A 26,093-nucleotide genomic window follows, 5' to 3' on the forward strand; every position below is an offset into this window, starting at 1 on the left:
TTTGTGGTACGCGGGCCTCTCACTGTTGTGGCCTCTCCCGTTGCGGAGCACAGGCTCCAGACGCGCAGGCTCAGCGGCCATGGCTCACGGGCCTAGTTGCTCCGCGGCATGTGGGATCCTCCCAGACCAGGGCACGAACCCGTGTCCCCTGCATCGGCAGGCGGACTCTCAACCACTGCGCCACCAGGGAAGCCCGATAGAGCTGCATTAAAGTAATAAAATGACACTACAGAAAGAGTGATTATAGAGACTAAACAATTTTAAAGGTACAAAGAAATCATACAAGCCAATGTAAATGTCAATGCCCACACCAAGCACATGTATGTTTAGATGGCTTTGCCAACATCATTCATTTGGAATCATCTCCACCTTGCAGTGGAGATCTACACACATACAACTGATGGAGAAGGGAGCTACTTTTTAAGGGATATATAAAGAAGAAAGCAATGTCAGCCACGCAGGACATCTGCTGGCTTTCAGAAAGTTAACTTGTCCTTAGGTTAGGCATGTTACCCAATAGAGGGGGAGAACTGAATTCTGAAAAATAACTAAAATAGAAGACAGTCATGTTTCTCAAAGCATATTTGGTTAACAAACAATTGCTTATAAGCTTCCTCAGTGGTGATTTCTTTGTTACTCTGCTCAAATATACTATAATATTAAAATATGGCTCACTAGACTTTAGTTAGGCCACATGTATGAAATTGTTATATGTGATTTCATTTATAGTGAAATTATATGTGAAATGATACAATTATTTTTATTATAATAGTACCTTATAAGAATTCTATTATATTATCATAAAAAGTTACTCAGGGACTTCCCTGGTGGAACAGTGGTTAAGAATCCACCTTCCAATGCAGGGGACACGGGTTCGAGCCCTGGTCCCGGAAGATCCCACATGCCGCAGAGCAACTAAGCCTGTGTGCCACAACTACTGAGCTTGCGCTCTAGAGCCTGCGAGCCACAACTACTGAGCCCACGAGCCTAGAGCCTGTGCTCTGCAACAAGAGGAGCCACCGCAATGAGAAGTCCATGCACTGCAAAGAAGAGTAGCCCTGGCTCGCCACAACTAGGGAAAACCCACAAGCAGCAACAAAGACCCAACAAGACCCAACGCAACCAAAAATAAATGAATTAATCAATTAATTTTTTAAAAAGTTACTCAGAAGTTACAACATGTAAAATAAAAAATTTTATTGGTGTAAAGTGGTCTAAAAATAAACATTCATAAAAGCATTTTATGTAGCTCACAACCAAACAGACTGTTATCTATCTAAGCCATGGCTCACGGGCCCAGCCGCTCCACAGCATGTGGGATCCTCCTGGACCAGGGCACGAACCTGGGTCCCCTGCATCGGCAGGCGGACTCTCAACCACTGCGCCACCAGGAAGCCCCTGGAGGCTGGAAGTCTTAAGATCAAGGTGTCAGCAGGTTTGATTTCTTTTGAGATTTATCTCCTTGGCTTGCAGGTAGCCATCTCATTGCTGTGTCCTCACATCGTCTTTCCTCTGGTGTCTCTTCCTCTTCTTATAAGGACACCAGTCCTATGAGATTAGGGTTCCACCCATATGACCCCATTTAATTAGTTACCTCCTTAAAGGCCCTATCCCCAAATACAGTCCCACTGGGGGTTGGGGCTTCACCTATAAATTTGGGGGGAACACAATTCAGTCCCTAACAATGAACATTTGTATAGTTTATAGTTTGGGGCCACTGTGAATAGTTCTACTGTGAACATTCTAGTACATGCCTTTTGGTAAACTCATGTATACATGTTTGCTGGGTATATAACTAGAAGAATTGCTATTCATAGGGTATATCTACATTCAGCTTAGTAGATACTGCCAAGCAGTTTTCCAAAGGAGTTGTAGCAATTTACTCTCTCACTTGCAGTGTACAAGAAATTCTACTTGTTCCACATCCTTGCCAATACTTGGTATTTTCCATCTCTTCCATTTTAGTGATTATGGTGAAGGTATGATAAATAATTTTAATCTAAGTTGCTGCAAATCATTTTTGGAAATGGAATAAAAATACAATCAATGCAAGTTAATCCAGAAGCATTTTCTTGGTAAAATGTCACTATGATATACATTAAAATTTGTAAATCTATTCTTAAAAATACCTAAGATCTCTGGACTTTTTTAAGTAGGAAATTTCAAGAATGCAACTTTATTGTAAAACTTTCAGCCAGAGAAAATGCCTTTAACTTCAAAATGGGGCTGGTGGTGATTCACTTATAATGGAGAAAAACTAGAGTGACAGCGGTGAGTCTGCACCTCCAGGGCCCTCTTGTCAGTTTTCCAGTGAAACTATTTAAAAAGACAGCAGCATTACCTTACACTAAAAATCTATACCCAGAAATACAACCATGTCTGTGAAACTCTAAAAAAGGATGAGGGTCAGCTAGTTAGTTTCAAAAAAAAAAAAAAAAAAAAAAAAATCAAGTTTGGAACATACAACCCAAGGTTGGCAACAGGTATATTCAGAAAACGAATGTACAAAAACCACACAAGGATATAGATTATACAAAAATACAGTGATTAAAATTATAACTTTATAATTATAAACATAATTGAAAATTTATAAACATACTTGAAAAATATTTCAGCCTAACCAATAAAACTGAGGAGGGATAAAGCCTGGTAGTCAAAAACAGTTGCATGGAAAAGCTACAGCCTAAAGAGGGCACTAAATTAAACATGATTTTTTAATGTAAAAGGGGAGATAAATTCAGAGTTTTCTTCTGGGGGGCTACAAGAATATCATGTCACATGGATGGAAGAACATGTTCTGCTCGGCTTTGTGTAGTTCAGTTTTAACCACAGAGGCATATTTTAAGGAAGAGTGCCTTGAGTAGCATCAAAATGATCAGGAGAAAATACAGGAATTAAGCTTAGATGCTTCGAATTGTATCCCCTTTTCTCTCATGAGGGGAGAGAGAAACATAAGCTCCTACAAGTGAGTAGGGATAAAGAATTTAAGGGACTTTAATTCTGGGTAACTGCCCCATCAGTGGGATGCTATGTAGAGCAGATAAGATCCAAAATAAAAAACAAATATCATATATTAATGCATATATGTGGAATCTGAAAAAATTGGTATAGACGATCTTATTTACAAAGCAGAAAAAGAGACAGAGACGTAGAGAACAAACGTATGGCTACCAAGGGGACCGGTATCCAGGAATACCTGATGATGAATTGGGAGATTGGGACTGACATATAAACACTATTGATACTATGTATAAAATAGATAACTAAAGAGAACATACTGCATAGCACAGGGAACTCTACTCAATGCTCTGTGGTGACCTAAGTGAGAAGGAAATCCAAAAAAGAGGGGATATATGTATACGTATAGCTGATTCACTTTGCGGTACAGTAGAAACTAACACAACATTGTAAAGCAACTATACTCCAATAAAAATTAAAAAAAAAAAAAAAAAGAAAAAATCTGCTCACAGATAATCCAAAGGTGACCATAGCAAGAGAATAAAAAGTCATTCTGGGGGCTTCCCTGGTGGCGCAGTGGTTGAGTCCGCCTGCCGATGCAGGGGACGCGGGTTCGTGCCCTGGTCCGGGAGGATCCCACATGCCGCGGAGCGGCTGGGCCCGTGAGCCATGGCCACTGAGCCTGTGCATCCGGAGCCTGTGCTCCGCAACGGGAGAGGCCACAGCAGTGAGAGGCCTGCGTACCGCAAAAAAAAAAAAAAAAAAAAAAAAAAGTCATTCTGAAGAAGAAGCAGAATCACTCTTTTCAAATGCTTTTTGCTGGGGGGCAGAGTGTGAGGGGCCCAAGCAGAGCACAGACTCTTTTTCCTTTGTTCTAAATACTCTGGGTAAAATCCACCCATTTCATTGCTTCTGTCCCCTTTTGTTAACCTCAGAAACTGCACTGGAGGGGCAAGTTTCCATTTTCTGTTGAGTAGAACTACTCTGTCTTTAAGTCAGAAAAGCCCTGGAATCGACCACTGTTTCGTTGCCAGGAAATTTGGCATAGGAATCCTGGAGTACAGTACCCTGGATTAAAAGCCTGACTGCTTCGCAAGTATGAGAATCATGATTTATTATTCCATAATAAATTAGTAAACGGAGAGGAAAGTAATCAGTCATTTCAATTTTGAGAAAATTTCTATAGCTGAAATAAGGCATTCAACATAAGACTTACACTCAAGAAATAGAATATGTCAAAAAAGACCTTATTGTGCTGAATCATTTGAAATTCTCTACAAAAATTCCAAAACAAGTGGAGGTTTCTAGAAGAGGGTCACACATGAATTTAAATGGAAATTAATTTCTTCAAGAACCTCCTACTTCATTAGGATTGACTCAGAGGAACAGAATGCTACCCACACTTTACCCCTTTATCCCCTTTTAAAAATCAACAGCTTGTTAAGGTATCAACAAGTAGAATAGGGTTGGCTTTCCTTGGTCTCTCTCTCTCCATGTTCTCTATTCCAGAGAGCCAAAGTTGATTCAACGAGGGAGAAATTTCCCCTTCCTCTTAGAGTTCTTGTGCCAAACTTCCCTGGCAGTGAGCCTTCTCACTCTACTGATTCCTTGTGCATTCATGCTGTACAGCTCTTTGTGCTCATACCAAACATAATCTGGGGCTGGAGGCAGGTCTAAGATTAAGTTGGTTTATACTCGCCTTAATATAAAACGGACTTGGTTGCATTTCAAATACTGTAGGTTTGTTTTACATAACAGAACCAGTTGTTAGGATGGATTTTGTCCTAGTATTTATCTTCTTCTCAATCACTCAAAGGCTTAATTGACTGTTCAGAGATCCATTTCAGTCTCTAAATTTCCCACCCTTCTCAATCACCTGGAGAGTAACTTAACTGGTTCCATTAATCTTGACCTATGCATAATGCAGCAAGCAGGATCTAGCACCTTTAGCTCTCAAATTCCAGACCTTAATCACCTCCCCCTTTCTCAGCCCCAAACTCTACATAAAATTTCTACTAAATCTATATATTGCATTCCCCCCAAATAAATCAATGGTGTAACATGTAAAATTGCAACTTGGTAGATCTAAAAATAATTATTTTTCATAAAATTTCAGAAAGGCTATAATGATTAAATATTTTAAACAACAACAAAAAGAATGAAGAAGAAGCTGTACAGTAAGAATCTCTAACTCCTCTTTAGGTGAAGAAGATAGTCACATCCACCTCAGAAAGAGAGGCCAGGGACTTTTAATAGGTATAAAAAAGGTACACAGCAAAACTAACTAAAGATATAGGACTTCTGCCAGATCAGCTTTACTTATGTTGAAGATTTTTAGTTATAAATGTGATATATTTGAAGATGAAATAACAAGACAAGAATTCTAAGGAAATTTAGCAACTTTCTTCTGTACTTTTATATGTGTAAGTGTATATATTACCTACTCATGTACATGTTGTATATATAGCTTATTTATACTTTACTAGATGAGTACAGTCATCTAATTGAATACTTTGTCAATGTGTTTAGGTGGAAATGGTAAGCCAGCTCTATTCTGGTTCTGTCTGGCCTGCTGGAAAACAAACACTGTAACATGCTATTGTCAAATCACAGTTCAATAAAGGAATAGAAGATAAAAGGTGTGCTGAGCTGACTGATGGAAACTGATACCAAAATATATACAAGATGAACTTCTTTCGCTGCTTTCCCACTTTTTAGGTGGTGTTTCAAATAGTTTCAAATCCTTGAAATTAATTTTTAATTCAGCAGTCCTTGTGTTAATATAAGATTAATTAATATTTAAATGTACATCTAAATTATGTCACATAGGACAATTTTGTGATTTTTAAGAGACATAATAAATGGCCTACCTAACTATGCCCTATAGTACATAAAGCAGAAAACTCTTACTGCTGTTATTTTACTAATATACAGTTGTAAGATTGCAATGTCACAGAGCCTTACTCACTGATAAAATATCAACAGGAGTTCTTTTTTTTCTTTTTTGCGGTATGCGGGCCTCTCTCTGTTGTGGCCTCTCCCGTTGTGGAGCACAGGCTCCGGACGCGCAGGCTCAGCAGCCATGGCTCACGGGCCCAGCCGCTCCGCGGCATGAGGGATCTTCCCAGACCGGGGCATGAACCCGTGTCCTCTGCATCGGCAGGTGGACTCTCAACCACTGCGCCACCAGGGAAGCCCCAACAGGAGTTCTTATGACAAAGATACTACTGTGTATCTACTTTTGAGAATCAACTATATTTTCCCACCATAGAGACCTTTTCCCTACAGGTGGTCTTAGGGTAAAGATTCATTACCATTACTGATATTTTAATTATCAAAACATATAGCAACATGCAATGCTTCATTTTGAATTTGAGACAACATTTCAGTTTGAATGAAACTTTATACTTCTCATAGAGATAAAAGTTCTTCACTAAAAAATGACAAAAAATATAATGGAAAACAATCATTAAAAGGATGAAAATATTACACTAAAAATATTCACTTAATGTAAAAGAAATCAGTAAACAAAGAACAGAGAAACAAGAAAGTCATGAAACATAAAGAAAATGAAAAATAAAAGAGCAGATGTAAATCCAATTATATCAATAATAACATAATTTGTGAATGAATTAAACAATTTAATCAAAAGGCAGAGATTGGTAGACTGGATAAAAAAGCTAGTTCCAACATATGCTATCTACAGGAGATATGCTTCAGTTTCAAAGATACAAATAGGTTGAAAGTAAAAGGATGAAAAAAAGATACATCATGAGAAAAGCAACCACTACTAACATCAGACAAAACAGACTTTAAAACAACAACAAAAATGTGATTAGAGACTAAAAGGAATATTTTATAATGATAAAAGTATCAATCCATCAGGATGATATAACAATTACAAACATATATGTGCCTAGAAACAGAGCCCTCAAAATTCATGAAGCAAAAACTGACATAACTTAAGGGAGAAACAGACAATGCAACAGTAATAGTTGGAGATTTCAATATCCAACTTTCAATAATGGATAGAACAACTAGGGAGAAGATCAACAGGAAATAATAAGACTTGAACTACACTATACACAAATTAGACTAACAGACATCTATAGAAACACTCCACTCAATAACCACAGAATATACATTTTCTCAAATGCACATGGAACATTCTCAAAGAAAGATCATATGCTAGGCCATAAAACAGGTCTAAATAAATTAAAAAGAATTGAAATTATACAAAGAATGTTCTCTAATCACAGTAGAGTGAAATTAGAAATTGGTGACAGAGAGTTATTTGGGAAATTCACAAATATGTGGAAATTAAACAGCACACTCCTAAATAACCAATGGGTCAAAAAAAGAAATCTAAAGGAAAATTAGAAAATACTTTGAGACAATGAAAATGAAGACATAACATACCAAAACTCACGAGATGTAGCAAAAGTAGTGCTTATAGGAAAATTTATAGTTATAAATGCCTACATTAAAAGAGAAGAAAAATCTCAAACCAACAACCAAACTTCTATCATAAGACCGTGGACAAAGATAAAATTAACATAAAACAAGTGGAAGGAAGGAAATAATAAGGATTAGAGTGGAAATTCATGAAATAAAGAAGAGAAAAATAATATAGCAAATCAATAAAACCAAAAGTTAGTTCTTTGAAAAACTGAATAAAATGGACAAACATTTAGCTAAATGGACTAAGAAAAAGAGAGAAAACTAAAATTACTAAAATCAGGGATGAAAGAGAGGACATTACTACCAATCTTATAGAAATAAAAAGAATTATAAGGGAATACTATTAACAGCTGTGTATCTACAAATTAGATAACTTGGATAAAATGGGCAAATTCCTAGAAGGATGCAAACCACTGAAACCAACTCAAGAAAAAAGATAAAATCTCAACCAAAGAGGAGGGATCTCTTCAAAACTCATTCTATGAGGCCGGTATTACCTTGACAGCAAAATCAGACAAAGACACAAACAAAAAGAAAACTACTGACCAATATCTCTCATGAGTATAAACACAAAAATCGACAACAAAATGCTAGCAAACTGAGTCCAGCAATATATAAAAAGTATTATACACCACAACCAAGAGAGATTTATCCCAGAAATGCAAGATTGATTTAAAATCCAAAAATCAATGAATAAAATACACCATATCAATAGGATAATGGACAAAAACCACATGATCATCTCAATAGAAAGAGAAAATGCATTTGACAAAATCCAACACCCTTTCATGATAAAAACACTCAAAAACTAGAAATAGAAGGGAATATCCTTAATCTAATAAAGGGCATCTAAGAAAAACCCAGAGCTAACATCATAATTAATGGTGAAAGACCCAAGCTCAGGAATAAGTCAAGGGGATCCACTCTCTATGATAGAATATACCACTTCTATTCAGCATTTCACTGAAGGTTCTAGACAGGAAATTTAGGAAAGAAAAATAAATAAAAGGCATTCAGATTGAAAAAGGAGAAGTAAACTATCTCTGTTTCCAGATGATATGATCTTATATTTAGAAAATCCTAAGAAATCTACTAGAAACTATTAGAACTAATAAACAAGTTTAGCAAGGTTTCAGGTTACGAGATCAATACACAAAAATCAATTACAATCACCATTGTAAAGCAATTATACTCCAATAAAGATGTTTAAAAAAAAATCAATTACATTGTTATACAGTAGCAATGAACAAACCAAAAAGGAAATTAGGAAAACAATTCCATTTACACTAGTTTAAAACAGAATAAAATGTTTATGAATAAATTTAACAAAAGAATTACAAATTTTATACACTGGAAACTATAAAACATTGTTGAAAGGAATTAAAGAAGACCAAAATAAATGGAAAGACAGCTGTTACGAGTTGAATTGTGTCCTCCAAAAAGATGTTAAAGTACTAGCTCCCAATACCTGTGAATGTGACCTTATTTTGAAATAGGGTCTTTGCAAATGTAATTAAGCTTAGATGAGGTCATACTGGATTACAGTTGTCCCTAACATGATAACTGGTGTCCTTATATGAAGAGGAAATTTGGAAACACACACACACACACACACACACACACACTCACACACACAAGGAAAATAGCATATGAAGCTAAAGGCAGAGACTAGAGCAATGCACCTACAAGCCAAAGAACTCCACCAGAAGCATGGAGCAGATTGTCCATACTGCCCAGAAAGAACCAAACTGCCAACACTTTGATTTCAGACCTCTAGCCTCCAGAATGAGAGAATAAACTTCTGCTTTCTAAGATATCAGTTAGCAGTACTTTGTATGGCAGCCCTAGAAAACGAATAAAACATTACATGTTCATGGATCTGAAGACTTCATACTGTAGTCCCCAATGTGATTTACAGATTCAACACAATCCCCATCAAAACTCCAGCTGGCTTCTTTGTAGAACTTGACAAGCTGATCCTAAAATTCATACGGAAATTCAAAGGACCCAGAATAAGCCAAAACAATCTTGAACAAACAACAAAACAAAACAAAGTTGGAGGACTCACACTTCCTAATTTCAAAACTTAGAACAAAGTTATGGCAATCAAGACAGTGTGGTATTGACATAAAGTTAGACAAATAGATCAATGGAATATAATAATTGAGAGACCAGAAATAACCCTTTACATTTACAGTCAGTTGATTTTCAAAAAGGGGGTCAATACAATTCAGTAGGGCAAGAATAGTCTTTTCAACAAATAGTGCTGAGGCAGCTAGATATCCACATGCAAAAGAAAGAAGATAGACCACTACCTCACACAACATACAAAAATAACTTGAAATTAACCAAATACCTAAATATAAGAGCTAAAACTATAAAACTCTTAGAAGAAAACATAGGCATAAATCATTGCGACCTTGGATTAGGCAATAGTTTCTCAAATGTGACACCAAAAGCATAAGCAACAAAAGAAAAAATAAATTGAACCTCATTAAAATTTAAAAATTTTGTGCTTCAAAGGACACCATCAACAAAATAAAAAAAAAAGAATGTGAGAATATTTTTGCAAATCATATATCTGACATGGAACTTGTATCTAGAATACATAAAGAACACTTAAAATTCAACAATAAAAAGACAAATGACCCAATTTAAAAATAGGCAAAGTATGTAAAAGAACGAAATTAGAACATTTTCTTATGTCATAAATAAAAATAAACTCAAAATGGATTAAAAACCCAAATATAAGACCAGAAACCATAAAACTCCTAGAAGAAAACATAGGCCAAACACACTTTGACATAAATCTTGGCAATATTTTTTTGGATCTGTCCTCTAAAGCAAAGGAAATAAAAGTAAAAATAAACAAATGGGATCTAGTTAGATTTAAAAGCTTTTCCACAGCAAAGGAAACTATCTACAAAATGAAAAGAAATCAATAAAATATAAAACATAAAGCAACAGAGAGAATAAAACAAAGCTGTTTCTTTGAGAAGATGAATAGAACTAATAAAACTCTCGCTAGCATAATCAGAAAAAAAAGTAGAGAAGATTTGTACCTTTAAAAAAAAAACTTTTTAGTGTGGAAAATTTCACACATATATACATGTAAAGACAATAGTATAATAAACCTGGTGTAACAATCACCCACTCAATACATGGCCAATCTTGCTTCAACTATACCTCCCCTTAATTCTCCCACCCTGGATTATTTTAAAGCACATCCCATACACTGTATTATTTTATCTGTAAATATTTTAGTTTTTGACTATGCTTATGACTAAGTAGATAAACCTATATGTTCCGAGTCATGATGCTAAGAATAAAATTTAATCTGAAAATGTCAAAAATGTCCCCAACGGTCTTCTTCCCTTCCCCAGAATTAACCAGATCAACAGCCTGAACCTCATGAAACTAGATAGTTTCTCTAATTGCCAGAGGCAGAAATCCTGTTCCCCACCCTCTGAGGAACAGACTTCGGGAAGGCCTCGTCTGGTCTTGTTGAAGAATTGGAAACTGACCTTTGATTCACACTGATTGACAGTGAACATTCAGGCATGTCCTGGGGTTTGTACCTGGTAATTGTACCCTGTGAGCCGGCAGGCACACAGCCAGAGTCTCTCTAAGCCACTCACCCAAGAATGATAAACATGACCTGTTGGGATCCTCGTCCTGATCAGGTGCTATATGTCAGCTTCACAGGCCAGAAAAACTTAAACTTCCAATGAGAATATGCTATGTTGTCTTCTGTTTTACTCAACTGTCTCCATATGCATACATTTCTGTATCTTTTGCTGCCAAATAAATTTCATATTGTTTACCTGTATGGTATCTTCTCTTCAATACCATCACGGCTCCACTGTGACACCATGCACTAGTGTCAGAAGTAGGACTGATATGAATGGAGAAGACTCTAAAAGATACATGAGAGAATTCAGGGAACTGAAGGGAAAGTATAGCAGGCCCACGTTCGGCATCAGTCCATAAAAACTTTGGTGTAGGTGACCAGAGATCGACTGTTTCAATGGGGTTATGCACACAGCCTAACCTATGCAGGGACCCTGGGCAGCCTAGTCCATGGAACTGAAACAAATCACAGTCTAAAAGGAAGGGGGGACTTCCTTGGTGGCAGAGTGGTTAAGAATCCGCCTGCCTATGCAGGGAGCATGGGTTTGAGCCCTGGTCTGGGAAGATCCCACATGCCGCGGAGCAACTAAGCCCGCGTGCCACAACTACTGAAGCCTGCGTGCCTAGAGCCCGTGCTCCACAACAAGAGAAGACACCACAATGAGAAGCCCGCGCACCACAATGAAGAGCAGCCCCCGCTCGCCACAACTAGAGAAAGCCCACGGGCAGCAACAAAGACCCAGCACTGCCATACATACACACATACATACATACATACATACATAAAAATTTAAAAAATAAAAGGAAGGGAGCCAGACTTAACAATTTTCAAGTTGCTTCTATTGGCAGATGTTTCAGAAGTTCTTTAGTGGGAACTGAAAACAGGAAATGACTGGGCTGGTACTCCGGTGAGAAAAACTAAGACTGAAACTGCAGATTCCAATGTCTGGGGCAGAAACACCTGGAATGGTAATGATGGGGGATGAGAAGGTCCCAAGATGCCCTAGAGACTCTACTGAACCAGAAGGTGGAAACGTTCCAGGCAGAAGACAGATCTCTGTCAAAGTTTTAGGGATGAGAAGTTATGACAAACAAGCTAAGAAATGTTTTAAATTTTCATCTATGGTTGTCCCAGTTGGGGGCAGGGGAGTATGTGTAGGGAATATACACAGGCAAAAAACAAGAAATTTTTAATTGTGGGGAAGTAAGTCGTAACATGCATGAGTTCCAGTCTTTGTTTTCACAGACCTTTCTTCTAAAACAGAGCTGTACCTTGAAGCTGTGTGTTTTTAGCCAGCAAACTTTTATTTAAAATGGTGTTCAAAGATATATTCTTAGAAGTAATTTCCTATTTGGAATAGATGTTTCCCAAGTGGAAAATTAAGAGTACTTGAGACATGAAGTTTCCATTGGTAAAACTATTTAAGAAGAAATTCCTTAAAACTGTTCAAAAGATGGATGAATACATGTACTATGTTAGCCAGGTAAGAATATGTGACTATTTGGGCTGTGTCTGAAAAGTTGTAACATATATTTTTCATCATTTCAGTATGATCCATAGTCCCCATATACATGGAATTGAAATGGTCTTAAGACAATTTAACTGAGGGATTAAATAACTGAATAACGTATTCAGATATAATTTTGTTGAAGTGGTGGATGACTTTGGTGGATAGGAGCCAAATGAAATAAAGGGAGAAAGTCTGGCTTCTTTAATGTTAAAAGTCTGATAAATGTCCCTGGTGAGGAGAGACAGTTATCCCTGGGTTTCTCACTCACCCACATTCTTGCTAAGTATGCCAAGAATGCAAGGCCCTAACCATTTCTTAAGGTTTATTTGCAGCAAGAAACCTTGAGGGATGAGGCAAAGTCTCCCTTGGGAAAAAAGCAGGCTTGCTTACTTCTGACTATAAATTGGTACATTCCCCAAACTCAGAGTTCCTCTCCTGTAACACAACTCACTGCCTATGCAGGCATCCATCTGCGCCCTCAGCAAAACTCCTCTTCCCTTCCCTAACGGGACTAGGGAGCAAGGAGGGAACTGACTCAACATGTTATCTGTGCCTAGAGTAATAAAATCCTTTGTCTCTGACCCAGGTTTCTTGTGTCTTCTGCCAGCATTCATGAAATAATACAGGCAAAACTATTACTTCATAAGTAGGGTAAAATCAAATCCAAGGCCCAACACCTCCCTCTACCCCTTTTGGTTCAGTTTAAAATATTCCACTGAGGCCATGGCTTCTATGTTGGGGGTAGGGTGTTTGTATGTGAGTATGGTGGAGATATGGTGTTTGAATAGGAAACCTCTCCTCAACTTCCTTCCTTCCTTCTTTTTAGTAGAAAAAAAGAACCTGCACTACTCAGCTCCTGAATGAAAAAGGAAAAAAGACAGAGAGTGAGGGTGAGTCCAAGGTGACCTGACTTCCTCTCTCCAGGAAAACATAACCCTTCACAGAATTTACAGCAAAATGGTCTGGGGCAGCATCCCATGGACCCCTCAGCAGTGGTGCTTCCTGTCAGAAAAGAGATGCTCATTGTTGCATATATAAAATGATAACCTCTAGTGTCACCAGCCCCATAGTAGAGAGCTAATCTGAAGCAGTTAAATATTCTGGAAGGCACGGGATGGGGCCTCCTTTGGCAAACACCAGGTAATTCAAAATAAATTACTGGTCCAAGTCTCTGCCCAAGTGCAAACAAGAAGCCCAATGTTTGGTTGACCTGTATGGATTTTGGCAAACCATAATCCACTCATGGGGAATCTTACTGAGCCCAATCCACCAAGAAACCAGTAAGAAAATGACTTTGTGCTCACCTCTGGGGAGATCAGTTACCACAGAATGAAAAACTGGGCAACCATGGAATGTTTTAATCTATGAAAAAGTTTGGATTTTTGCACTCAAGCTCTGTGGCTTACAACATGCTAAATTTAAATTCTCTTTTGAGTTAGTTTTATGTGAGATTAAAAACTTCTTGGGATGAGACAAAAGCAACTGGAACTTATTTATAAAGGTACTCCAGGATTTCTAAATTTAATGTGATATAAAACTACAACTGAAATAGATTGCATACAAACATACAGTGGCTTGTATGAATTAGTTCTTGTGTAACTCAGACAATATTATGAACTATAGAAATTGTTCCACGTCAAATTTTGGAGCAGTTTTTTAAATCTCTGGTAATTCTTGATATTATATGAATTATATGAATTATGTTTTGGGACATTTTCGATTGGCTTTTGGAAAGTTAGACTAATAAAATACTGAATTAATGACTATTTCTATTTAATTAAAGATCACATATGGGATTCTGCATATATGAAACTCTGAGATAGTGCTTCCCTAGAGGGAAGCTAGAATTTTGCTTTTCTTTTTTTTAGTTGGGGTGCCAGTGAGATTGACAAAGGGAGTAGTCAGGACTTGTATATTCACGAACCAATTCCAGATGTTTAGGCAGAGGGTAATAAAGAGAAATACATGCTTTAATTGGGCAATATATAGCATGGCACATTAAAATCTGTTATAGAGGGGAAAGTAATGTTTTCCTATAGGAACAAGATAAAACGAAACCTAATTAAATCCAAAATGTTAACATGACCCCAGGAACTTTTCTTTTACTCTTTCATGAAAGAAGTTCTACCCAAGGGCTCATGTGAAACAATACAAATGACATCCCTAGCATCCCATCTGGGTATCTAATACTATTCTCCCACTTCTGAGATGTTTAATTCCTAATTCTCCTCAGGAACACATATCTGCCTTCCCTCTGAGGTGTGCCCCCAGGCTCTATATTTTTGATTATCAGACTATGATAAAGCTCTTTTCATGTTAAATTCATAAATAAATCTACTTTCCTAGGACTTCCCTGGTGGCAAAGTGGTTAAGAATCCGCTTGCAATGCAGGGGACACGAGTTTGAGCCCTGGTCCGGGAAGATCTCACATGCCGCGGAGCAACTAAGCCCGTGTGCCACAACCACTAAGCCTGCGCTCTAGAACCTGCTAGCCACAACTACTGAAGCCCGCGTGCTGCAACAACTGAAACCCACGCTCCTAGAGCCCATGCTCCGCAACAAGAGAAGTCACCATGAGAAGCCCGTGCACCGCAACGACGAGTAGCCCCTGCTCGCCACAACTAGAGAAAGCCCGCGCAGCAACGAAGACCCAACACAGCCAAAAATACACAAATAAATAAAATAAAAATTAAAAATAAAAAAATAAATCTACTTTCCTTGAAGGTTAAAGAATTTACATATTTTTAAGAAAGCCATTCTAGAGTTTCACAGTAGCCTTTGTAGATTCTAGTTTTCTGGACTCTGGGATGTTGTTAGATTCTGATTTCCTCCAGTACTTGTTTAAAGTACAAACCCGAATTTCGATGTGTTAGAACTGTATTACTTTTTTCAAGAAGAGGAAGAGGCAACACAGGGTAGGTCAGAGAGAAAGTGGCTCTGCTGAAGCAAAAGCAGCCTTTCCAACTCCTGTAAATTCCACCGAGACCTCTCTAGCACCTGGAAACAAATTTCATGACTTAGAGTCAAGCAACCATCTTTATTGAAGGAACTTCCCTTTAGGAAAATGTTTTAATTCTTCCACATAAGGATATACTTTGTGGGAAAACAAGGAACAAGGATTTGTTGAAAAAGAATAAAAAGAATAATAATTAATTTATAAGTACCATACATTTGGCAAATCAAGAAATAGGTAGCAAAGCTTCAGGGAAATCTTGTGAATATCAGAAAAATAAAAAGACCAGAAAGCACAAACATAAAAGAAATGGAGAGGGGGCTTCCCTGGTGGCGCAGTGGTTGACAGTCCGCCTGCCGAAGCAGGCGACACGAGTTCGTGCCCCGGTCCAGGAAGATCCCACATGCCGCGGAGTGGCTGGGCCCGTGAGCCATGGCTGCCAAGCCTGCGCGTCCGGAGCCTGTGATCCGCAACGGGAGAGGCCACAACAGTGAGAGGCCCGCATACCGCAAAAAAAAAAAACCAAAAAATTAATGGAGAGGAAAAAGTCCAAGTTAAAGAAGAAAAAAAGTGTTCTAAGAATTTTTCAAAATTATAAAGTATTTAAAGACAAAGTACTTAAGGGCAGATGAAGAACCTCCTATAATAATCATCAGAATCTGAATAATAAACTGAAACAGTCCCCCTGGTACACTGTAAAGTATGCAATTTTAATTACGTGATTTTTCTAGCTAATTTCTGCTTCAAAAACAGTAAAGTACTTCTGCTTACAAGGTGGCAGAGACAAGAACTTTCCTGAACCTCTCATATGCACATTGTCATCAAAATTTAAATTAGCAAAAACATGCCTTTGAGTTAAATCACAATTAGCCCTTAGACAGACCTATTTACTGAGAACCCACTAGGTGCCCAACACTAGCAGCATACACTAAACAACACTTTGCATTTGTAAAGCACTTTTTCCTTTTCAGGTTCTCACAAATGACATTTTAAAACAAACTATATTTGTTTTGCAGCATTAACTACACATGCTGAACACATCTATTATTATAAATTGCTCCTACTCAGGAGTGTCTGAGCTTTTTAAAAAATAATTAATTAATTAATTAATTTTTTGTTTGGCTGTGTTGGGTCTTCATTGCTGTGCGTGGGCTTTCTCTAGCTGTGGTGAGCCGGGGCTACTCTTCATTGCGGTGTGCAGGCTTCTCATTGTGGTGGCTTCTCTTGTTGCAGAGCACGGCCTCTAGGCACGCAGGATTCAATAGTTGTGGCTCGTGGGCTCAGTAGTTGCGGCTCATGGGCTCTAGAGCGCAGGCTCAGTAGTTGTGGTGCATGGGCTTAGTTGCTCCGTAGCATGTGGGATCTTCCCGGGCCAGGGCTTGAACCCATGTACCCTGCATTGGCAGGAGGATTCCTAATCACTGTGCCACCAGGGAAGCCCGAGTCTGAGCTTTTAAAAGACAAAATATATCCAGTTGTACTTGTGTATATATATTTTACATAGTTATGTATGGAAGTCAATCAACAATGATAAATACAAACAGACTGACAAAATAAAACACAATTTTCAGAGAACAGAAATGACACATTTGTCAGAAGATGTCCACAAATAATTAATTACTTGAGCACAATAAAGATATTCTCTTAATACTAGAGTTTCTTAAAAAGGATACTCATTACTTTCTAACCATCTGTCATCACTCCTCCCCAAAAAACTAATTAGGGTTTCCTCCAATCACACATTATAAATCATGCAAATGTGGATGGCAAAAAACACAGTTTAAAGAAGTTAACATTATAACATTTTGTATTTTAAAAATCACAGGCTTTAGAACTAGGCCTTCATTTTCTAATAATTACCCTGCTTATTTTTCTCATCTTTTCCTGATTAATTATTAGATATTAAACTTAGAAAATTAAAATTTTAAAAAAACTTACAGGTAGTAGAGTTCTCCTGCAGCAGGAAGTTCCCTTTTCCGATAATCTATCCCAGAATCTAGCTGGACCGTATTACAGTATTCCTACAATCCAAACACATAAAATATCTTTTTAAACAAATGGTGGCTTAGAATTATAATCTTTCTGCTATCCTATTTTTTTTTCAATTTTTGAAATTTTCCTCAATAAAATAATGAATTCAGGACAAAACAATACAACTCATGTAAGAATCATAAATGTTGTAATATTAAACATTTATTAAGCCAAAAAATATCCATTTAATAAAATTAAGATTTGTAGCATGCCTTCCTCAAACTTTGCTAAAACTGTGCTGTCAGCAAATTCCCCAAATAACCGCTTTAGATTTTTTAAAATTCCAATTTCCATTACTCTGAAGTGAGAAGCTGGAGGCTATCAGAAAAATAACTCATGGGTCTTAAGCATCACAATGGGAGACAGACAGTCTAAGAAAGCTGCATCAGAACATTAGCATCCACATTTTAAACTGAATGATCATACTAAAGTGATGCTATAGGTATACCTGCCCTTCACTTCTAAATGATAGCCACTGCCCTTGTTCCTTAGCTCCCTCTCCAGCCATCAATGTCTTCAGAGCTCTTTCCTGCTATGAATGCTTCCGTTCAACCTGAATGGTCCTGTGCCACTGCTGTCCTTGTCTCCTCCCAATTACTCTTTCCTTTCCATCCTCTGGGGTGTATGTGTGCATGGAAACTCACACCCACACACACACACACACACACACACACACACCCCTTAAAATTCTTACTATGGAAGCAAATGAACTTTTACTACACCTATGTTGGTCAGTTGGCTTTTTGGGAAGATACACACACACACACACACACACACACACACACACACACACACATATACTCATTCCAGTAGAACAGTGGTAAGCAAGAGTTCTCAGAACAATTCAAGTAACATTTACAGGCTGACCTTTTTGTTTTCATTCGAAATAAAAATTGCATTAAGAAAATTCATGAGGAAAAACCATATTTTAACAACTTTACTACTTTTATTAATGAAAAACTGCATTTGGAAGTTAAGGTAATTGTGGTGGATTATATTTTCCAAAGATGGCTGCAATGATGTCTCCATCTCAACAGGTTGTGACGTTGACCTTCTAACCATCATGAAGTAGGGTTTAGGGACTTCCCTAGTGGTCCAGTGGCTAAGACTCACTGCTTCCAATGCAGGGGGCCCAGGTTCGATCCCTGGTCAGGGAACTAGATGCCATATGCTGCAATTAAGAGTTCGCATGCCATGACTAAAGATCCCGCGTGCTGCAACTAAGACCTGGAGCAGCCAAATAAATAAATATTTTTTTAAAAAGAAGAAGAAGTGGGGTCTGTGCTCCCCACTTGAATCCTGTGGCTGTGGTGAAAATGATGCTATACAATAATATCTGATGTGACATTTGAGGCAGCTTCTTTCTTGTTGGCTAGAATACTTGCTCCAGAACCCTAAACTGCCAGGTAAGCATCACCTGTCTGGAAGCAACCAGGAGAGCTTAAAGTAGCCCATAGAGAGCCTTGAGATGACATGAAGACAGAGGTGTTGGAATGGTCTCCAGCTGTTCCAGTTGTAGCCACTGTCATAGTGAGGGAGCCAGAAATGCCACCTGAGATTTTCTCAAATCCCAGAACCACAGAAACCAGAAGGGATAATAATGTTATTTTAAGCCTCTAAATTTTGCAGTCATTTGTTATGCAGCAACAGATAATCAGAAGAGCACTATCTGGTCACACTTGGGATGTAGCAACATTCTTCCTCCCTGAAATTACATCCTGGGTTGTACTGCTATGCAAGAGCTCTTCATCATCTGTACTACAGGGAAGAGATTGTACACAGTGGCAGCGAGAATGCATTTCCCCTCCTCCTATGCTACAGCTGCTAAGGGCTCACGGAAGTAAAATAGGGTGATCAACCATCCCTCTGAGACTGCGAGTTTTCCCCAAGACTGAGGGTTTTTTTCCTGAAAGCAGCACTTTCAGTGCTAATACCACGAGAGTCCTGGGCACACTGGGATAGTTGGTCACCCTCGGAGAGAAGACCAACTGGCCTGGAAGGCTGGAAAAGCTACAGCATTTTGATTTATATATTAGCAATTGTGAATTAGGTTAGAATAAAATAATCCCCAAGAAGAGGCCGCTCCCCTGGGAAGCCTACAAAGCTAAGCTTTTGAACTACACATTTGAAGAACCACCCCTGAAGCTAACAGAGTCACACCACTGTGCAATGCTTGGCCTAAGCAGCCACCCACACCTCCCTAGCTCATCATCCCAAGTGGCTCAAACCCACCCTCAGGACTCAGGCCCTTAACTCATCTCACCAGAAAGAAATACAGCATTGCCCAAATACATGCATTCCACTCTCCCACTGCCTCAGAGACCTGTAAAAAAAAAAAAAAAGGTATAGCCATACGTCTCTCTTCTTCTCAGCTTTGAGTTAATGTAGGAAACCTGGGAAAGGAGACATTTCCTCCCCTGACCCCTGCTATAACTGTGGGGCTCAGCCACCCAGTGCAAAGAAAGAAGGAAATGCACTTGTTCAGGTAGCACTTCTTTCTCTCTCTCTCTCTGAGGGAAATCTGTCCTGGTTTGGTAAGGGCCAACTATTCATAAGCTACCTTTAATACAGACAATATACTACATGGCGGAAAAGTATATTCACATAAGTGTATTTCCCCAGGTTCTCTATTTCTTTTAAACAACAATTTATCTTATATTACTCAATATTCCTAATTTAGTCAAAAATTATTCTTCTTTATTTTTTTTCTATTAAAAAAATAAGGCTAATGAAAGTTATACAAGCTTCAATTTCTCCTTCTGGGTAACGAACTTCTCTCTCATATGGGTGATTAAACCCTACCGAATGATTGCATTTGTACATTCACTAATCACCACCAAGGAATACCTAATCAGCAGCATAAGAACTATAACCGAAGCCCTTAGATGTTAGCCCTTAATTGTCTGAAAAATACTAACACTCAGTTTATATTTTTAAAGAAAAATAAACCTCAAAATTTCTGATCTTATTCACTTAAGCTAGAGTCTTCAAACCACTGTGCAGAAGGGTGGAGGAAGGTGAAAACTAACTTTATTTCCAAGTTGAGGATGAATCTAGTCAAAAGGGCCTGATCTCTAAGCAATTTCCTAATTTCCAGGGATATTTACAAGACCTGTGACCTCTTACCACCATCCAATTCAAGCATAAAACTAATCAGCCAGCAAACTGAATTTATTTTAAAATGGTTTGTATATTTATGTATACAAAGGACAAATACAATTACACAAGCTAAAAATGCAATTAGGAAACTTGAGGAGGAAAAGGAGGGAGGTTAATGCACCCTTGGGAGCATATTCATGAGTCAAAGCCTTTTGACTTTGGAAAGAAAAATATGCCACTAAAAGAACTGTATTCCAACAGTTTGCATTTTCCTCAAGATCTATTGTGTGGATTTTTAGCAATTCTTAATAATACCATTAGAAAAACAGCATCTCACAAAATAACTTTTTACAGCTTCCAGTCTGGCTTTTCCCTTCCCAGTTGGAACAAAAGAACAATAAATATAGTGGAGAAAAATCCTTTAAAAGTACAACATATTAACCTCATCAGCAAAGACTGAAATAATAAAGATTTGCCTCCCTTAAATACTTTTATTATAAAAGTAATATTGCTTACTCTAGAAAATTTGGAAAAACAGAAAAAACAAAAAACAAAAAACCAACCACATAAATCAAAGTTTTATGTTTTATCTAAGTGATGACATTAAATAGGAATTTAAAGATCTAAATTATTGGTGTTTTTCTTGACAGTATTCAACTGTTAGGTTTTATACATTTTTAATAAGTAAGCATAAAAGGAAAAAAGGTTGAGACTTTTTCTAGTTCTAGGATATAAAATATTTTAATAGCTAAGATCTATCTTTTTGCTTAGTTATTAAAAAGTGTACTTTTTAAACAAAAAAAGAGACACATGCTTATTATAAAAAATTCAAATATCAAATATAAAAATAGAAAGTTTACCCCCTTCTCAGAAAAAAGTTTGCTTATCGCTTATATCCTTCCAAGTTTTTCCTTTACACCTACAAATGATGATAGACAGAAAGATAGAGAAATTGGGATCATATTACACACAGTTCTAAGATTAATCCTTTTTGATACCTTAAAATTTCTGAGAGAAATAACTATTTAAATACTGAAAAGCTATATTGCATACTGTACTATTTTGTTTGTTAAAAATACAATTCCATAAGTAAACAACAAGTAAGAGTACACAAAAAAATACTGAACCAAAAAAAGGGTGGGAGACTGGGTGGGGATGTCTTTTTAAATTCTATTTATTGTTTGAGGCAGCTATACATTCAAATATACATACTGAAGCAGCTATACATGCTGACAGCTGCTTCAGTCTCATTTAAAATAATCATGTGATACTACTTCTAAGATATCAGTGATATATAAAAATTCAATACATACTTTTAAGCCTTTTATAATTTAACTATAACAAATACAGAAAAGAATACAAATAAGTGTCCAGTTCAATCAAGAAATAGAACATTACTAGCACCTCTGAAGCCCCCTTAGTATCCTCTTTTACCTTTCCAAAGGTAACCAGTATCCTGATTCTAGCATCATACAATTTTGCCTGTTTCTGGAGCTTTATATAAGTAGAATTATGTAGTATGTATTCTTTTGTGAATGGGCTCCTTTATGGTTTACAAGATTCATCCATCCATATGTTTTGTGTAGTTGTAGATTATTGATTGTTGTATCATACCCACAATGTGAATATGCCACAATTTATTGATTCATTCTACTGTTGATGGACATTTGGGTTGTTTCTAGTTATTAGCTCTTTCAAATAATGCAGGCACAAACATTCTTGCACATGATTTTTGGTACATATGCGCACATGCTCTTGCTGGATATATACTGCCTAGAAGAGTAACTGCCTGATCATAGGATAAGAGTATACTCAGTTTTAGTGAATATTGCCAGTTTTCCAAGGTGATTGTGCAACCTACACTCCCACCAGTAGTGTCTGTGCATTCGTTAGTATGTATTAGCTACTGGTATAAAGAAATACAGCTGATTTTTGAATAGTGCCCTTAGATCTAGCAGTCTTAGAAACTCACTTATTAATGTAATTTTTTGTATACTGATCTCCAGGATGATACTAAAGATGTTCCATATATTTCATAAGTATGCTGCATTGTTTTATTCACAAAAATGTAAACCTATGGTTTAACAAGTCCCCTGCAAACTCAATATTTATTTTGAATCATCCTAACAATCATCATTGAATACTATACGCTGGGCACATCCCGGGTAACTGGAGATACAATAATGAATAAGATAGAGCTTTAGCTCTGACAGTCTGGTAGAATTCAGATATTTTCCTCAAGTTATCATATTCTGCTCCTCCCAATCATAGACATAATTTTTCACAGTTGATTAGTCTTCCACCAATTGCTTAGCTATGTGATTTTAGCCTGTTACTTAACCTCTCTGGAGGTCAGTTTTCTCCACCATAAAATAAAGGAATTGAATCATGATGCCTTTCAGTCTAAAATTCTTAACATTATTGCTAAAGTTCTCTCACTTCAGGGCTAAATTCTTCTTTGGGCTTTTTGAGTTTTGGAGTCTACCTCAAGCCACCTCAGCTCCTTTGCTTTCTCGATCATCTCATGCTCCAAAGTAAATAAAAACATTTTTTTTTTCTCCACTGCCCCACTCCTCCTTCCCTGGCTACCCCAGTTGTCTCTGACACTTAAAACACCCACACCCTATCACTGTAGCAGGTAAGGTCTGTGTCTCTTTTTTTTAATCAAGCAATTTCAGAATTTCTCTCCCCTGCCAAAGGCAGGAAAGGAAGATATTTAACAATTGAGAAGTACCTATTATGTGACTCAACTGTGCCAGTCAACTGAGGTGAATTTCTCATTATAATCCTCATAATAATCATACACAGAACAAAGTAATCATTTTTATATCCCTATTTTAAAGTTAAAGAAATGTATGAGGGGGCTTCCCTGGTGGCGCAGTGGTTGAGAGTCCGCCTGCTGATGCAGGGGATGCAGGTTCGTGCCCCGGTCCGGGAAGATCCCACATGCTGCGGAGCGGCTGGGCCCGTGAGCCATGGCCGCTGGGCCTGTGCGTCCGGAGCCTGTGCTCCGCGGCGGGAGAGGCCACAACAGTGAGAGGCCCGCGTACCACAAAAAAAAAAAAAAAAAAAAGAAATGTATGAGGGAGGTTATTACTATTTTTTTTTTTAATCACTGCCATGGGTTGAATTGTGCCCCCTGCAAATTCATATGTTGAAGGCCTAATCCTAGTACCTCAGAATGTGACAGTATTTGGAGATAAGAGCCTTTGAAAGGTGACTACATTAAAATGAGGTGTTTATGTGGGTCCTAATCCAATATAACTGGTGACACAGACGTGTGTGCACAAAGGAAGGACCATGTGAAGATGGAGGGAGAAGAGAGCCATCTACAAGTCAAGGAGAGAGGCCTCAGAGAAAATCAACCCTATCAACACCTTGATCTTGGACTTCTAGCCTCCAGAACTGTGAGAAAATACATTTCTGTTGCTTGAGCCACCCAGCCTGTGGTATTTTGTTATGGTAGCCCTAGTGAACCAATACAATCACTAATACTCTTGTTCCATTAATAAGCATACAGGAAGGCATTTTTTTAAAAACAGTAAAAAAGGAAAGAATAGTTGTGAGATTAAAAAAAAAAAAGCCAGGACTGAAGCTAAAAACCACACATATATATACTTGCTTCTAAGCTGAGCCACAAATCTTACCCTTTCTGCAGCTACAGCTGGAAGGGAAAACAGTTTTCCTTTGAATTCGTAGAGCTCCAGAGAGGCCACATAGTTTGTAGGTAGCTGAGCCATGATTTGCCCAGATCATTCTTGCCCCCAAATCCATGGTCTTCCCACCATGTCACACTGCTTTATTAAGCAGTAGCCACAGGTTCATTTTTCTTTCACCTTACACAATTTACAGGATTAATTTTTGCTCCCCAACTCCTCCATCCCTGTCCCAAAGTAATTACCTCTGCCCAGTATAAAGATGCTAATTGCTCTTCTAGAGATCCATGCTGTATGATTCAATTTTTAAATATTTATTTATTTGGCTGCGCCGGGTCTTAGTTGCGGCACACAGGATCTTCGTTGCTGCGTGCAGGATCTTCATTGTGGCATGCGGGATCTTTAGTTGCAGCATGTGAACTCTTAGTTGCGACATGTGGGTTCTAGTTCCCCAACCAGGGATCGAACCGGGGCCCCCTGCATTGGAAGCACGGAGTCTTAGCCACTGGACCACCAGGAAGTCCCCATACTGTATGATTCTATTATGATTTCCTTCAGGTATTTAGTCCAAAACTGTGTATGAGATATATGCAACTATACTAAATCTATACTTTAATGGGTTGTATTACAGTAAACTTCCATTATATAGGACATTTTCTATGTTTAAAGTGCCTGGCCAACTCACAGTTCACTGTTTTTATGACCTTTACTTGATCATCTAAACTGATGTTGTCAGTCTTGGAAGGTAAACTCCAAGAGAGCAGGGGCTGCCTGCTTAACTCGGGGCAAAGCACCAATCACGGGCCCACAAAGCAGGACTGGAGTCCAATGATGATGATGATCTCCCCTCTCTCATGAGTAGAAAAAGGAAAGTAAAAACTAATCTCTGATGATTACCCTCTTCTGCAAACTACACATGAAGATTCTGCTCATATTTTAAAAGATCTCATAATAAGACTCCCACAAAACCAGTAAAAGAATTTGAGATGTAAATAAGTGGGCCTATCTTTATCATCAACATCATCAAAGAGCAAACAGTGATATACGGGCGTACCTTGTGCCAGAAACCATTCTAAACTCTTTATATTCCTCTTAACCACTCTAAAAGGTAGGCATTATTATTAATATTCTCATTTTACAGATGGATAAGGAAATAAGGCACAGAGGAAGTTATGAAACTTGCCCATTGTCAAAGAGCACAAAAATGGTAGACTCAGGATTCAAACCCAAGCATTTTGGTTACAGTGTTCATATTCTTAACTACTTTGCCATGTTGCCACCCCAGGATATGTTCAAGTAACTAGGACTCTTGCTTGGATATACAAAGCAATGAAAAATTCATGTGGGCTTATGGTCACCTTATCTTTGATAAAGGAGGCAAGAATATACAGTGGAGAAAAGACAGCCTCTTCATTAAGTGGTGCTGGGAAAACTGGACAGCTACATATAAAAGAATGAAATTAGAACACTTCTTAACACCATACACAAAAATAAACTCAAAATGAATAAAGACCTAAATGTAAGGCCAGACACTACCAAACTCTTAGAGGAAGACATAGGCAGCACACTGTATGACATAAATTACAGCAAGATCCTTTTTGACCCACCTCCGAGAGAAAGGGAAATAAAAACAAAAATATACAAATGAGACCTAATGAAACTTAAAAGCTTTTGCACAGCAAAGGAAACCGTAAACAAGATTAAAAGACAAACCTCAGAATGGGAGAAAATATTTGCAAATGAGGCAACTGACAAAGGATTAATCTCCAAAATTTACAAGCAGCTCATGCAGCT

At 37.8% G+C, this 26,093-nt stretch overlaps 1 protein-coding gene across 4 annotated transcripts in view; it reads right to left on the minus strand.

The window, feature by feature from the left end:
- AFG1L (AFG1 like ATPase) overlaps positions 1–26,093 on the minus strand; it is a 229,431-nt gene that overhangs the window by 47,247 nt on the left and 156,091 nt on the right. For 3 of the 4 annotated variants that reach the window (XM_055087584.1, XM_024115554.3, XM_028494589.2), the window contains exons 8-9: positions 19,808–19,867; positions 17,452–17,534 (exon numbers count right to left, since the gene is read on the minus strand). In XM_055087584.1, coding sequence (XP_054943559.1) covers positions 17,452–17,534; positions 19,808–19,867 — 143 coding nt within the window. The remainder of the gene's footprint in view (positions 1–17,451; positions 17,535–19,807; positions 19,868–26,093) is intronic. The other variant, XM_024115555.3, reaches the window with a different exon arrangement.

The sequence above is a fragment of the Physeter macrocephalus genome, chromosome 10 (assembly GCF_002837175.3).
Source record: "Physeter macrocephalus isolate SW-GA chromosome 10, ASM283717v5, whole genome shotgun sequence".
NCBI classification, from domain to species: Eukaryota; Metazoa; Chordata; class Mammalia; order Artiodactyla; family Physeteridae; genus Physeter; species Physeter macrocephalus.